Here is a 15,644-nt window from a genome sequence, read left to right as displayed (position 1 = left end):
TATCTAATCCTTTGTGAAATAGGTTTTATGGGGGATCTAATCCTAGAGCTAATCTAAATCTCGGATTATTATTATTATTATTATTATTATTATTATTATTATTATTATTATTATTATTTTGGTTCTGAAACAATCGGGTTTAATCTAAATCTCTCCGTCTCGCACATTCACCGCCCGCCACCCCCTCTCTCATGGCCCCTTCATCATCGGAGCATCCGGAGAAATTTTTCTGTCAATTGATGGACTACGAAAGCTCGTCTGCTAATTTACCAGATGCCCACCCTTCTCAATGAGATTTGGAACCCCAACCCCAATCTCAAATGCCCACTCTTCTCTTTGAAAGGTTCGTTCTTTGTTGTTCATATTTCATGGGTTTTTTTGATTAAATTTCATTGAAATTATGGAACTTTGATCAATTATTGGAATCCCTCTTTATCGATTTGGTTGCGATTCTGTTTTGGATGATGGTTCTGTTGGAGGGTATATGCTTGTTTGGAAGAAGAAGAACAAAACTAATTAGATTACTGCGATATACCAAATGAAACAATTAATAACACCTTTACCACCTCAGGTGATTACTGATATTACATATAAGCCTAAGAAACGTTGGTTTTGCTCTTATACTGTCCCTCTGCTCTGCGTTTCTGTATCTGCAATATGGGGAAAATGTTGAATGGCTTTGGCCTATTTGTTTATGCTGTTCTAATACTAATCTTATTGCTTCTTGAACATGAAAACCAATATTGCTTTGCAGGAGTACTAGAGAAGAAGAACAATGAGTCGCAAATAGGCACCAAATGCTACTTGTTTGATGGGAGTTGGATTTACGATGATACATACCCACTCTACGACACATCCAGCTGCCCTTTTATTGACAGAGTTCGACTGTCAGAAAAATGGACGCCCGGATAGTCAATATCTCAAGTATAGATGGAAGCCTAAGGGTTGTGCATTGCCCAGGTACAAAAGTTTAGTACGTGTTTTCATTTTCACCTCTAGATCTCCACTCGAAGACTATATTTACAAAAAGTGCAACTCGGTCAAATTTTATTATTTACCTAAACATTGGATTCATTTATTTGTTTGACGTTCAATTACACAGCTTGAAACACAATCAATTTAGCAAATCTTTATAAAGGTGATGATCGAGTCGATCGAGACCTGCTAAATGTTTCATGCCATTGGAAAATGTTTAATGTATTGAAATGAAAAATAATTTCATATTATATTTGCCCATGTTGGCTCAAAGGTAACTCCTGAAATCATCGAAAACCTTCAGACATTAGGTTTGTACGTAAGGATCACCCCTATAAATCCATTCAAATAGAAAATTCATTTGGTTATCTAAACTGTATGTTCAGCAGGTATACAATGTCTCCGACAAAACCGAAATGATTAATATGTATGACACACAAATAAATAAAAAAGAATTTTTACAATGATTCTAATCACTAGATTACATGCTAAACAGGGTAAGCCAAAAATAAAATAAAATTGAACGTCCTTTCTAGACCTGGCATGTACATATGCATTTTGATTATGTATTGTTAGAGCTAGTTGGATGATGTCCTCCTTAAAGCCAGTATGTACATTATGCATTATATGTATTTATTAGTTTAGACAATAGTATTTTGTAATATATGGTACGTGCAGATTCAATGGTCAGGACTTCTTGAGGAGATTAAAGGGGAAGAAGATATTATTCGTAGGGGACTCTCTGAGCTATAACCAGTGGCAGTCACTAACATGTATGCCCCAAAGCCAAATGGGTCGATTCTAACGTTGGCAACACCAAAGTTTTCTTTCAGGGCATCCCCCTTTATTATGTTTTTGTATGACTGCTTGATGAGCTGTTCATTTTCTTTCGATGTTTTTTGATCCTTCATCTTGATTTACAGACACTCAGCATCAATTCAGTGCAAACAAAAGTGATTGTGGCATCATTCATTAATTTCAGGGGATTAGGGAAAATAGATAAAGCTTTTATTCCACTGCTGGAAGAAGTCTGTTTGTGGCATCCTTCGTTGATTAGCTGCCAAAGGAAAAGAAGTCGCATGTTTAGTGAATGGGCATTCACAGCTTTATTAGTAAATTTCTGCTCCTTCTAGGCTTCTAGCTCTATTTAAGTCCTGGTTACATGTTTTGCTAATTGACATACTAGAACTGGGAATCACATATTCACGACTTTGAAAGTCTCCTTGCTCAGTCTTATTAGCATGCTTCAATTCATTTGTAAACATAAATATACTTGGTATTAAACTTATGTTTGTTGATCATAAGTCAAAGCATGTGTAAAGAAACTTCTTTTTGAGTTCATTCCTTTTAGTAATGCCGAGGAATGAACATGAATTGGATTTTTGATCTTTTTAGATATCAGGATTGACTTGCAGTAGTACAAAAATGGTCTATACTTCTGGTCTTCAGAGGGGAGCAGACTGATCAATTGATCAGTTTTTGAATTGCACATGCATCACTTCCAAATTCAGGCTGTGGTGGATAGGATTTGTATTCCGAAATTAATGCCGTAGGGATATCCTCCCCAGTCCTCATAACCTTGAGCCTTGTCTTTGCTAGAATAGTTGTAATTTGTGTTTGGATATTCTTCTCTGAAATGAAGAATCTTAAAGTGATATTCTTGGTTATATTTGAACTCATTATTGTTTGTTATACATGTAAATCTGATGCTTATGAGTTCATTTTTTAAAACTATTAACTTCTTTCCTTCTTGTTAGGGTCTGGATCAACTTCGCTCTGGACTTCTTCAGCATCAAAAACCTTTTATACAAGCTCCCAGCCCTTTCATCAGCTTCAAATGCTGACACCACAACACCAGCAACAACTTATGCTTGCCCAGCAAAATTTGCCAAGCAAAAGTTGTCACATAAACATTAACCGACAACTCGTACAGGTAGTCGTCTAATTGGTTTTCTGCGAGGAAGTTCAAGTTATCATACAAACATTAAGCAACAACCTGCACAAGTCCTCACTTAATTGGTCGTTTGCAAGAAAATTAAAGTTGTCACATAAACATTAACCGACCACTAATAGAAGTTGTCGCCTAATTGGTTTTCAGCGATGAATTTTAAGTTGTCACATAAACATTAAGCGACAACTTGTTGAACTTGTCGCCTAATTGGTCTTTTGTGAGAAAATTAAAGTTGTCACATTAACATTAACCGACAACTCATCAAAGTTGTCGCCTAATTGATTTTCAGCGAGGAAGTTCAGGTTGTCACGTAATCATCAAGCGATAACCTGTAAAAGTCGTCACCTTATAGGCCTTTTGTGAGAAAATTAAAGTTGTCACATATACATTAATCGACAACTAGCAGAAGTTGTCGTCTAATTTATTTTCAGTGAGGAAATTCAAATTGTCTCATGAACATTAAGCGATAACCCATTAAAGTTGTCGCCAAATTGATTTTCAGAGAGGAAATTCAAATTGTCACATAAATATTAAGCGACAACCAAATAAATTTGTCACCAAATTGATTTTCAGTGAGGAAGGTAAGGTTGTCACATAATCATTAACCGACAACTCACAGAAGTGGTCACTAAATCAGTATTCAGTGACAGAAATCTAGTTATCACATAAACATTAAGCGACAATTCACAGAAGTCGTCGCCTAATTAATCTTTTGCGAGGAAGTTAAAGTTGTCACAGAAACATTAACCGACAACTGGTAGAAATTGTCACCTAATTAACATTTTGCGAGGAATTGGGTGTCGCATAATGTCATATGGGCGACAACTGTCAATTTCTTGCAAATTCCTACTTTATGCGACAAATTGGTTGTCGCCGATGGGATCATGTGCGACAACTGAAATTTCCTCGTATTTACCAAGTTTTTGCGACGATTTTTGGGTTGTCACAATGAAATTCCTCGCTTTTGCTATTTTCTCTTGTAGTGCTTGTAACTAACTCAGACCAGCTCTATCATTTAAACTGCAAAAACAGTGCATATAAATAATTAAAGAAAGTACAATAGTACAAAGGTCCCATTTTTTTTTTTTCCATTTGTCCTTTTTTCTAACGTTGAAATATCTATGTTCTATTATAGGATAGAGACAGCATAGATACTTGAGAAATGTCAACCATGTTTTAGAGTTTGCCATCTTCTTATGTGGTTGGAACAAGTAGATTAAGTTTAAATTATTAACTTCAAAGCTTTGTGCAAGTTTCTAACTGGCAGAATAAAAAAGCTGAGCTCAACCTAATCATGATTCATGAATGCATTATTTGCTTGAACTGCTCTTAAATATCTAAATCGTTACCTGTGCTATTTTCTTGTCATGGTCGACCATCAATTGCCTTTTCTAAATTGACTAGACAAAATGAAGAACTTCCTCAGCTTGTTGGAATTGGAGAGCATAGATATCATACATGAACAGGCAAAACCGCATGCTAGGCTCGCTTTGTGAGCCACCATTTCTTGTCTGTAAAGAAACATTATTCACCACTGCTGGGTAGAAGTGCAAGTCTGAATCATGACTCTTATGTCGTCTTGGGTACCTTGGTGTTTGCCATACCTTTATTTATTTTTATTTTTTTACTTTTAGTAAATTAATATAGTGGAAACCTACTGAACTGGTCAACAGGTTACCCAATTAAATATCGACATGTGTCATTTTAAAAAATAAAATTTACCATATTAACAATACACTATTTCTTGATATGTAATATTGTTAAAAATCATGTAACAAGTATTGTCAAAATAATAAATTACACATAGTTGAACTACAATTACGACTTATGACAATAGTTGTTGTGGTTATTGTAATTAAGTGGTCAAAGATGTAAATATCATATTTGGACAACTTTTATCAAATTTAGAACCTTGATTATCAAATGGAGAAGCTCCTTACAATACTGAGTTGTTACATATCTTTTGGTCTAATTTTAATTTTACCATTTTCACGACACAAATGTTGTAGGAATTGTAAAATGGTTGGTAATCTTGTAAATGGTATAGTTTTTGAAGTAATTACTACAATCAGAACAAAAGTTACCGCTTTTACACCAATAGTTGCGAGTTATGGTAAAATATGTAGTCATTGAGTAATTATTCCATTAATGATAAAAACATAAAGATTTACCACTTTGACAACAAATTTGTTGTTGCACTTGTTAAATTGTCCATAAATTAGTACATTAGTTTAGGTTGAGTAATTACTATAAATAGGACAAAAGTTACCGCTTTTACATCAATTGTTGTGATTGTGGTAAAATGTGTAGTCATTGTAGTAATAATTTCATTAATGATAAAAACATAAAGATTTACCACTCTGACAACAAATTTGTTGTCATACTTGTTAAATTGTCTATAAATTAGTACATTAGTTTAGGTGGAGTAATTACTACAAATAGAACAAAAGTTACCGCTTTTACATCATGTGTTGTGGGTTGTGATAAAATGTGTAGTCATTGTAGTAATAATTTCACTAATGATAAAAACATAAAGATTCATACATGTTCTATTTTATATAATATTAACCACTTTGAGGACACATGTGGTAATTAGAAAAAAAATCTGCATTAAAGTAAATAAGGTCTTCGTTACAGAAAAGTAGGTTCTCATTTGAGTAATTAAGTCCTAAAAGTGGTAATTGTAATAGGTTCTCATTAGTGTAAAGTAGATTCTCATTTGAGTAAATAAGTCCTAAAGTAGGTTCTCATTTGACTACATTTAAAACAAATATTATTTATTTTTACACTAATTGTTGTCATTGCCGTAAAATGCATGTAAAAAAAATTATATTTGGTTAAGGAAACTACTAATGATATAATTAATTGGTAATAAAGATTACTTAACTAATACTAATTTTGAGAACTTAGGTTAGAAGGTTTTTGTTTTTAATAAGGAAAAAACGTGATTTTCAATTGTGTAATTGTCCATTAATAACAAACATTAATTCACTAATAATAAAATTAATTAGTAATATAGACTATTTAACTAAAAGTAATTCGGTGAACCTAGGATAGAAGGTTCTTTTAATTTTTTTTGAAAAAGGAAAAATCATAATTGTCAATTGTCAATTGATAATCAAACATTAATTGGCTTTATTGTTTCACTATCTTTATTGTTTTCAATTCAATTAGTAGTTTGTGTTACCAAAAAAATTAAAAAGGCTAAGGGCTAAATAAGTTACCAATTTGTTAAATATTTTGAACCATTGGATATATTACTAATCCAATGGTCTAAAATATTTAACAAAATGAGGGTATGGCAAACACCAAGGTACCCAAGAATTCTCCGTCTTTATCTAATATGTTTTATTAGACAAACATGATAGCTAAATTGAAAGCTATTGATTTTCCTTATTCACACATAAGATTGTCAATTGTAGCAAGGGTAAATAAGGGTCTTTTCCACAAAAGACTAAGGTTCTAACTACTCAGAAAATAATGTCACAAAAGTGACCACTCTTCCTAGCGAACAGCAGTCGAAAACCTAATTAAAAACTTAATATAAACTACTCAGAAAATTATGAAAATTTACAGAGATGTACTAGACACATAGGCCGTATAGCATACAAAATTTTAGAATTTTTGGATGTCGTTTACTATTATAAAAAAAATACAGGAAAACAGATAACAGAATGTAAAATAAAGAAAAGCTGATTTGAGAATGGTTGAGATCAAGATCATGAAACTAGATAGGAAGGAAGTATCCACCCCCAACAATCACACACAACTCACTCACTTTGTCCAATTCATCGATATGAAACATTTAAAAAAAAAAAATTTATATAGGGCCCAATTTTATTCGTCACCCCGAACCTTGAATTTCCTAGGGCCAAGCCTGAGTAGTTGTTAAACATAGAAGAAATCTTAAAGAAATCTATGGAATTAGTGGAACTCTTAAAGAAATCTATGGAATTTAAAAATCTGGGTGTATTCAATATAGACTTTTAACTGTCCATGAAAGTTTTGAGGTATTCAATTAGGATTTTTAAAGACTTCATGAATTCCACCAAAATTTAGGGGTATTCAATTAGGACTTTTAAAAATGAATAAAAGTACAGAGGTATTCAAAATATCATTCATACTTATGGAATTAGAAAATCATGGATAATCATGGACTTTGTAGTGTTAACTATTCATACCAAACTCCAATAATTTTCCAGCCTCAAGACCAAAGATTTCAAAAAGTCTATCAAAGTTTCCTCTTCAAAAAAAAAAAAAAAGACTATCAAAGTTCTTCTCTCTACGCACGAAGAAGTTTGTCCTTCATCATATCTCTTTCTTTTAATTTTTTGTCTTTTCTCTAATTTTTTATGATATCAACCTTTTTTGATACTCAACATGTTCATTGTAGTTGTTGAATGTGATTTTTTTTTTTCAATTGTGATACTTCGAACCCTAATAGCAATAAAAATGATTTATGAAACCCTAAAACTCAAATATTGTGATCTAACCCTAAAACCTTGAACCATACTAAATTTTATCTTATTAATTAATTAATCTCATTAATTTGAATTTATATTATGGTTCAAGAAAGGTTGAACAATTGAATTTAAATCGATTGATTATAGATCAAGACATTGACCAATATGGCTACAATATATGTTAATCGGTGAAAACAAAATTGATGAGAATAATTAACCATAAACATCAAGTGATCTATATTGTATAGTTATGTTGTTGGGAGATTAGGAATGAGAATAAACTCGCTAGACAGACTAACAATCATTTATCTGAGTCAATTTCTATTAGAAGATACTGGAGCATTGAAAAGATAACAAGTTATTATTTTGTTTTGTGTTTGGGATGCATTTGTTTTATTTTATTTTTATTTTTTTATATTTTGTACATCTTAGGAAATCTATAGAAGTCATTCATAATAAAGTATATAGATTTTCGTAAATCAATAAAAGTCTGTTGCTAAAATCAATGGTTTTAAAAAATCCATAACAGTCTATCAACTTTTTAAAGAGTCTGTGGACTTTTCAAAAAGTCTGTCAATTAAAAAAAGTCTGCACAAATCCAAATACAATACACCCCCCTAAACTAACCAAAGAAGGGGAGGAAGAGAGAGATAGCTGCTGCACAAACTCGTCCTCGGGCTTCCTTGTGTGATTTGGGCCTCGAAACATAAATTCCCGTCCAATCTCAATCTCATATTCACGCACAGCGTGACCTTCTTGTACTAAATTGGCCATAACTTCTTATAAAGAATAATATCGATGAGCTGTAGATTTGCCTCCTATACAAATTAAGAGTTTAAGACCATTTATTCATGTCAATATCGGATGTTCCCAAACGGACGAGCGCTGCTGTAAGATATGCCTATATGAACAGGATTGTCTAGTTCCCGTTTCTCGATGTGGGACTTGTAAAACAGATATTTCAAAAGCACACGTGCCTTACGTGTCCTCTCTCAGCTATTTTAACCAAGGTTTTAAACTAACAAAATTTGACTGCTTGTGGCACCTATCTGAGTTAATGTTTTTTGAATAATCTTTATGCGAACTTGAAGATCATGTTACAGAGGCTTTAGTTCCTGGTGTTTGGCTCCAAAATCAGTATGGGTGCAAACCGTCTCTTTTGAGCGTGTGCGTAGGCATGCCAGTACCGTAGGGTGCAGTCGTCTGAGAATCCCTTGACCTAACTTCTTGATCAAACGATGTGGACGATGAGAGCACCAACCTCGTCACAAGCTTCTTTTCTCTGCCTTCTGGAAAAGGACTTCTTGCCTTATGAATAAGGGCTTTGGTTGTGATCTCTTGCGTTCACCGAATCGATACTTAGTGTTGTAGACTAAGCAGAGTAATTACTGAGAAGTTGGAGAAAGCACGGGTTTTGCTAAAGCGTGAATTTAGCTTAGCTGGGTTGCGAGGGCATTACCCTTGCTTCGCTGGTCGAGATAGTCTCAGAGGCAGTGGTACTGGCAGTCGGCTCTTGGGGAGACTGGGGCTGGAAGTACAGTCGCCGAGTTGGTTTGGTGGCACTGATAGTCGGCTCTTGAGGAGACTGAGACTGGAGTGTGATCACCGGTAAGAGAGGTTGCTCCGGGGAGACTTGGATAATTGTAGAGATTAATTGGTTGATTGGCTGTCCTTTGCTGTGTCGTAACCTCTATATATAGGCTGCTTGTAGATTCTCTTTCCAAATACGAATGAAATAATATATTTTAGGCTACAGTTATTGGCGTTGAATCAAATCAAAACACTTAATAGTTTTGATAACTATCGTAGGCAATAATTAATAATTATCCGCCTCTGTTGCCTCTAGAATGTAGGCAAGAGTAATTGCCTCTTGGGATCCTAGACGTAATCTTCTTGGATGCGAACAGTAGGATATGCACGTATCTATGTCCATATATATCTTCGCGAGGACTCATAGTCTCAGTCCAACAATCTTTAATTGCATGCATACATATATATATCCTATTGATGTTTCGCGAGCAAGACTTAAATGCAGTATATATATATATATATATATATATATATATATATATATTTGTGCCATGCTTCACGTGTCCACTATATCCCTTCCTTAATTGAACCATGCATGAGCATTATATATACATATATGAGTTAGCCACGTGTTGGCCTCTTCTTGTTGAATGGAATTAAAGGATAATTAAACCCTTCCATATATGTTGTACATCCAGCACACCCCTTAATTGCATGGGAGACCTTTGATTGCTTGCACATATATATACGTACTTGAAGGATGATAGCCTTCCTTAGTTGATTAAAGCCATGAGAAACCTAACCAAAGGCATGCTCGTAACCATGACTCCAATCTTGATGCAATATCCTTTGCCAAATATACTCCGTCTTCATAGCCAAGTAAACCACCATTAATTATCAAATCTCTAGATAATTACTAGTAAATCAATAAGATCACGATTTGCCTTAAGATTACTTGGTCTTCAAGTAGGCCCTATTTAGCCTCTAAACAATATATTCTGAACTTGTCGGAAATATACTGCTTGGGCCACCGATATTGGCCCGATTTCTTCGAGTCCCCCTTGTCGGGAAAAAATGTTATTTTGGGTTCAAACACCTGGTATCGGATGTAACAAAAGTATACTTTTATGAATTCAAATTGTGCTTGAATTGAGGCAGTTAAAGGGGATAGGATTTACAAAGATGATAGTATCATATTTTAACAAACTGAAAACACCAATAGATTTAGAGCTCCTATACATTGATATGATGTTTGGAGTGGCGCCTCTCATGTCTTCCAGTTGCTTCTTATATACACTAATATCGTGACATACTACTTTTTAGTAAAGTTTTTCAATTAAAAATAAAAAAGGTTATGCGTTTTCTTATATCATTATTTTCTTCTAATATCATTGTGAATAACCATTTTTTCTAGTCTCCCAATTAATTGAATCTCTAATTTGACCACACCAATTGTATGCATTGTTCTTTTAGCTTGTTGAGACTAGAGGCCATATATGAAACACACTGAAGCTGCACATTTCTCAAGCCGGTATTCAGCTTAAAGTATGCAACCTTCGAATGAACAATACACCTAGTAGCTTAAATTTAATTCATCAGCATTTTGCTCAAGCTTCGTATACGCGCAAAGGATTTTGAAATTTTGAATAAGTACCTTTTCTATTGATTAAACACTAACACAAAAGAAGAGACCTTCTCTATCCTTCCCCGGTCATTCCAAAGAAGAAGAGACCTGCTTTTCGCCGAGTGGAGTGTCTGAACTCTGATCCTCCTTCTCCCCTTGATCCGGTTCCAACTGAAATCAGTCCTCCTTCTGCGGATAGTCATTTGGAGCACAGGTTGGAGAGTACTGGGGCCCCAGGTGAGGAACCTGTCATGGAAGTTTCTTGTGATCTTGTTGTTCCTACAGGTATGCAGCAGACGTAGATTGATCTGGTTTCCAAGAAACACGAACGGAGAAGTGCTAACCACCCTTCTCCCAAGAAGTTCAAAACAATCTTGGGTGGCAAGATTCCTACACTGCAGGTGGAGGCACTTGGCCTCATTGAAGAGGATGGTGACCTTACTTTGGTCACTTTGAAAAAGAGGTCTGGTAGGCCTCTTGGAAGTAAGAATAAAGCTCAGAGTGTCAATAAGAAGCTTGGTGGTACTCCTCTGAAGATCACTTATCCTACTAGCATTGGAACAGTTCCCAGCCCTAGCAACAAGGGCAAAGGAAAGATTTAGTCTTTCCAGATTTCTCTGCCTATTACTAGAAGTTTTAATCTTCTACTACTTGCATCTTAGTTTCTCTAGTTGTACACCAATTGAGGTCTCTAGGCGACTAGGTTACTAGCAAACGGAAGTTGGTAGGGAGGATTTTCTTTCTTGTGGTTAGGCTCAATAAGTGAGCGAATGTGTTAACAGTGAAAGTCACCTGTCCTTTGTCTGATAGCTTAGACCATTTATGATTTTGGTGTAAGACAGTATTGGATGTACGAGCCTTCTGGCCTTGGATAATTGAATAAAGTTATCTCTTTTTCTCAAAAAAAAAAAAACACTAACACAAAAGAATCTATAACCTCCCAAATTGTCTGCTTCGGAAGTCGCCTCCCTTTCGCTTGCAAGTTATATAGAGAAGGAACGGAAGACTTGATGTTTCTACAAAAGGAGAGAATTTCTTCAGTAGCATATTTGAAATCTCCTGGGAGGATAATGAGTTACGTGAATGGCAAGACAAAAACAGACCCATGTGATTTCATGATTTTTCACAAGCCGCCCAGTGTCCCTCATTGCTATCCATTTGACCACTCATTTCATGTACTATATGATAGTCCTTCTTCAGTCTTCACCACTACAGCCTCTCATCATAGCCTAGCATATCTTTCAACATATATATGCAGTTTGTTAGGTGTATTGAAACTTGTGGTACCTAGTCTTCTTCTTGTCTGCTATATATAAAGGAGTTAGGGAACATATGTTTCTATCCAAGCATATAAACTGTATATCATTTGCATGTGAAATCTAAGTGGGGCTGAAGTTCCCCATGTGATCTCTCACAAGCTAGTGTTCCTAACTGGAGCCCAACTCAGTTCTTCTTCACCAAGCATTTCATCTACCAGATGATTTACCGCATACCATCTCGCCTATATATACACACATGATCAACTTCATCAGCAACTCAACTCCTCTCATTGCAAGTATCAAATAAAGCTCTCTGTTTCCCAAGTTCTTTCAATTTTTTCCTCCTCTTTTGATCACTTCAGTAATATAGAAACCATGGGTTTCCGATTGCCTCGAATTTCTAACACGAAGACATCAGATATCCCAAAAGGCCACCTTGTGGTATATGTTGGAGAGAGCCAGAAGAAACGATTTGTGGTTCCAATATCATATTTGAACCACCCTTTGTTTCAAAATTTGCTGAGTCAAGCTGAAGAAGAATTCGGATACCATCATCCAATGGGTGGAATCACAATTCCTTGCAGTCAAAACACCTTCCTTGATGTCACTTCCCGCCTGTGTGTGTCAGTCAAGCACACTAATGAAGTGGCGTTGGATCTAAAAACATCCTCATTTGGAAACACATCAAATCACATCTCATGAAGCAGGCAAATGACATTGCATCAACTCTCCAAGACAACTACTGTGTACTGTCTAAACTCTAAAGTTCTTGACACCAAATTTTGAATCCCATGTAAAAAAAATTTTGTCCTCCAGAAAAATTATGGGAATATACAATATATTTCAAATTATCCTGATCAATTTTCTAATTAGTTGTCAGTAATTTCCATTATATCATATTTTTTTTTCTTGTATCTATATGCTACAAGTCTACAACTAACAAATCCCAGCAAATTTTGATGAGGAAATTAATACTACTAATGAACTAATGGCTTATCTGATTTTTAACCAAGGCATGCCTCATACAAAACCGGATCTTCAATTAAACCACATCAATATGATCTTGACATTGCGATCGCTCAAAATTAATGATAGAGGTCCTTTCCCATCAAAATATGCAGATAGAGTCATCCATAGGCTTTAATTAACTTTGATAGCCTGTGGTATTAAATCAATAATTAGAGCTGGAATTTTCGTCATGGGAAGGATTATATCATAGCAGAGGAAAAGATGAGAAAAGAAACCAAATTATACAACAGAAAGCTTTCTTGCTGTTAAAAAAAAAGAGAAGACCAAACCTATTCGTGTGGGCAAGCTGAACCTAAGTACTGGTTGAGCCCTTTAGGTGAGTTCTGTAACTGAGTTCATAACGAATGGGAAAAAAAAGAAGACAAAAACAAAAACAGAAGATAGTGACTATCAGATATACAAGAATAAGTCATCTAAATTTAGTCAAACAGCCAATCAACCTTTCTATCTGGATTTGCTGAGTCAAGTTAAAGAAGAGATTGGAAGTGTTCATCACATAGGCAGTATCAGAATTCCTTGCAATGTAAACATCGCAATTCTCAACACTTGCTTAGCACCTCTGGAGAAGAGTTTGGATGGCTGTACAATTCCCTGCAGAGAAGATGTCCTCATTTTTTGAGGTGTTGATCACTTAGCTCCATCATAGATAGCAGTGGAAGCATTCCACCAAGACGAATATGCAAACAAGTAGGGTAGTAACTTCGTAACCATTAAGTGGAATGCACTACCTCAAACCTATGAGAGTCATTTAAGGTAGAATGCTGTTAATGGCCCAAGAGGCAACGAGGGGTGCATGGAAAGGCAGCATCACTATCTATATTTAAGAGAAACCAAGAAGCTTGCAATGCTTCCCATTTCGTACTTGATCAAACATGATAAATATTGTACAGTACAAAAAGAAAGAAGCCCCTCTAATCCGAAATAGTATACATCATGACAGTGTCACAGAACATGAACTTTAATTTCTGTAAACTACTGTTAGCTTGATATTGTTGCCTCTCTGAAATTCATGCTCTATGATACATAGCTTATACCTTCGATTCAATTTTGAAGGCCAAAAATGAATCATTCACAGATTCACTAATTATGTGAAATTTTGAGACAGAAAATTTTAAGATAACATATATATAATGTAAACACTATTTATCTCTCTTCTTCAATTCATAATCTGGTTGGTTTTCTTGGATAGCAAGCTAATAGATAGATACTCATGATAAATGGTATGCAGATAAGATATAGCTGAATAGCCCAAAAACCAGAAAACTACTGTATTATCACCTCTTTTTCTTTGGTTGAGACCTCAAGCACCTTACCCACCATATTGAAAAAGAAAATAAGCAAGGACATTGCAGCTGTATAGATTCAGCAGCATACATACAGAGAAGTGTCAGCAGGTTTCAGAATTTGCAATCTTCTTATGTGCTTGGACAGGTTGTCAGCAGCATACATACAGAGAAGTGTAAGCAGGTTTTAGAAATTGCAATCTTCTTTTAGAATTTGCAATCACCAACTCATGCCGAGTTCTGTATTCATGAACACATCAATGTCCATCAACTCTGGTGTTTGAAACTGTTGGTAATAAGCAAATCAGTACCTGTACGTATGGCTTTCTTGTCATGCATGACCATCAGAGGAATTTCCTAGGTTGACCAAATGAAACAAAATACTCTCTCAGCTAGCCAGTTGAAACAAGAGATCATAGACTATAGATGAAACAGCAAACCAAATGCCAGGCTGGCTAGGTGCTCCCAATCAAGATATAGCATCCCTTTATATCCGGCCACAAGTAGAATTGTGTAATTAGCACCACAAATTCTTGTCTGTAAGCAACATCAATTATCACAGTTGGGCAAGATCAGAGTTCGTCTCCCCCATGTCTGCTACCATCTTTGATCATCACACATTGCATGTGAAATCTCATGGGTGATAAAGTGCTCGAGTAGGAAGACAAAGCCATGTGATTTCTCACTAGCTAGTGTCTCCAACTGGAGCCCATGAGTCCCTTCTCAGTTTCTTTTCACCAATCATTTCATGTAGCAGATGATTTTCAGTATACCCTTTCATCTATATATACACACATACATGATTAGGTACCTCAACAACTCAACTCTTTTCCTTGCAAGCATCAAAGCTTTATCTGCTACCAACTCCTTATTCTTATCTTCTGCTTCAAGCCTTCAATCACATAAAAATATAGAAACGATGGGTTTCCGATTGCCTGGAATCTCTAACACAAAGAGAAGTCTTACTCCATACCAAACCGTTTCAAAGACATCAGATATCCCAAAAGGCTACTTTGCGGTCTATGTTGGGGAGAGCCAAAAGAAACGATTTGTGGTTCCAATATCATATTTGAACCAACCTTTGTTTCAGGATTTGCTGAGTCAAGCTGAAGAAGAATTCGGATACCATCATCCAATGGGTGGTATCACAATTCCTTGCAGTGAGGACACCTTCCTTGATCTCACTTCCCACCTAAGTGTGTGTCATGAGCACTAATGAAGTCGATATCTTGGATCCAAAACATCCTCATTTGGAAACTTACTGCTGATTCAAGTTGAAGAAGAGGCTCACTTTTATATATATACGATAACTTCATCATCTACTGAATCAAATTGCCTCTAGCACTGAGGAGAAATCTGCTGTACTTCCTCAAGCTGCTTCTGACCTGAGAAGAAAGATGTCCAAAAGTTTGAAGAAGGATCAAATCACGATTTCTACTACATTACATGAACTCTTCAAAGCAAATCATCTAAAGTTCTTGACTCCAATTTTGAACACAAATGCAGTCAAATTCTGTGTTTGGACCCCAT

At 35.4% G+C, this 15,644-nt stretch overlaps 1 protein-coding gene and 1 long non-coding RNA gene across 2 annotated transcripts; both read left to right on the top strand.

Annotated features, from left to right (window-relative positions):
* The first annotated feature begins 1,840 nt into the window (after positions 1-1,840).
* Positions 1,841-2,767, top strand: LOC112202460. Its single transcript, XR_002937370.2, has 2 exons — positions 1,841-2,087; positions 2,733-2,767. It is a non-coding gene; the product is annotated as an uncharacterized LOC112202460 (long non-coding RNA).
* An 8,808-nt stretch (positions 2,768-11,575) lies between these two features.
* Positions 11,576-13,877, top strand: LOC112167515 (auxin-induced protein 15A). Its single transcript, XM_024304533.2, has one exon. It carries the CDS (start codon positions 12,178-12,180, stop codon positions 12,502-12,504), a length of 327 nt encoding a protein of 108 aa, XP_024160301.1. The 5' UTR covers positions 11,576-12,177; the 3' UTR covers positions 12,505-13,877.
* The last annotated feature ends 1,767 nt before the right edge of the window (positions 13,878-15,644 follow it).

The sequence above is a fragment of the Rosa chinensis genome, chromosome 5, assembly GCF_002994745.2.
Source record: "Rosa chinensis cultivar Old Blush chromosome 5, RchiOBHm-V2, whole genome shotgun sequence".
Lineage (NCBI taxonomy): Eukaryota > Viridiplantae > Streptophyta > Magnoliopsida > Rosales > Rosaceae > Rosa > Rosa chinensis.
This window is presented reverse-complemented; position numbering and strand designations above follow the sequence as displayed.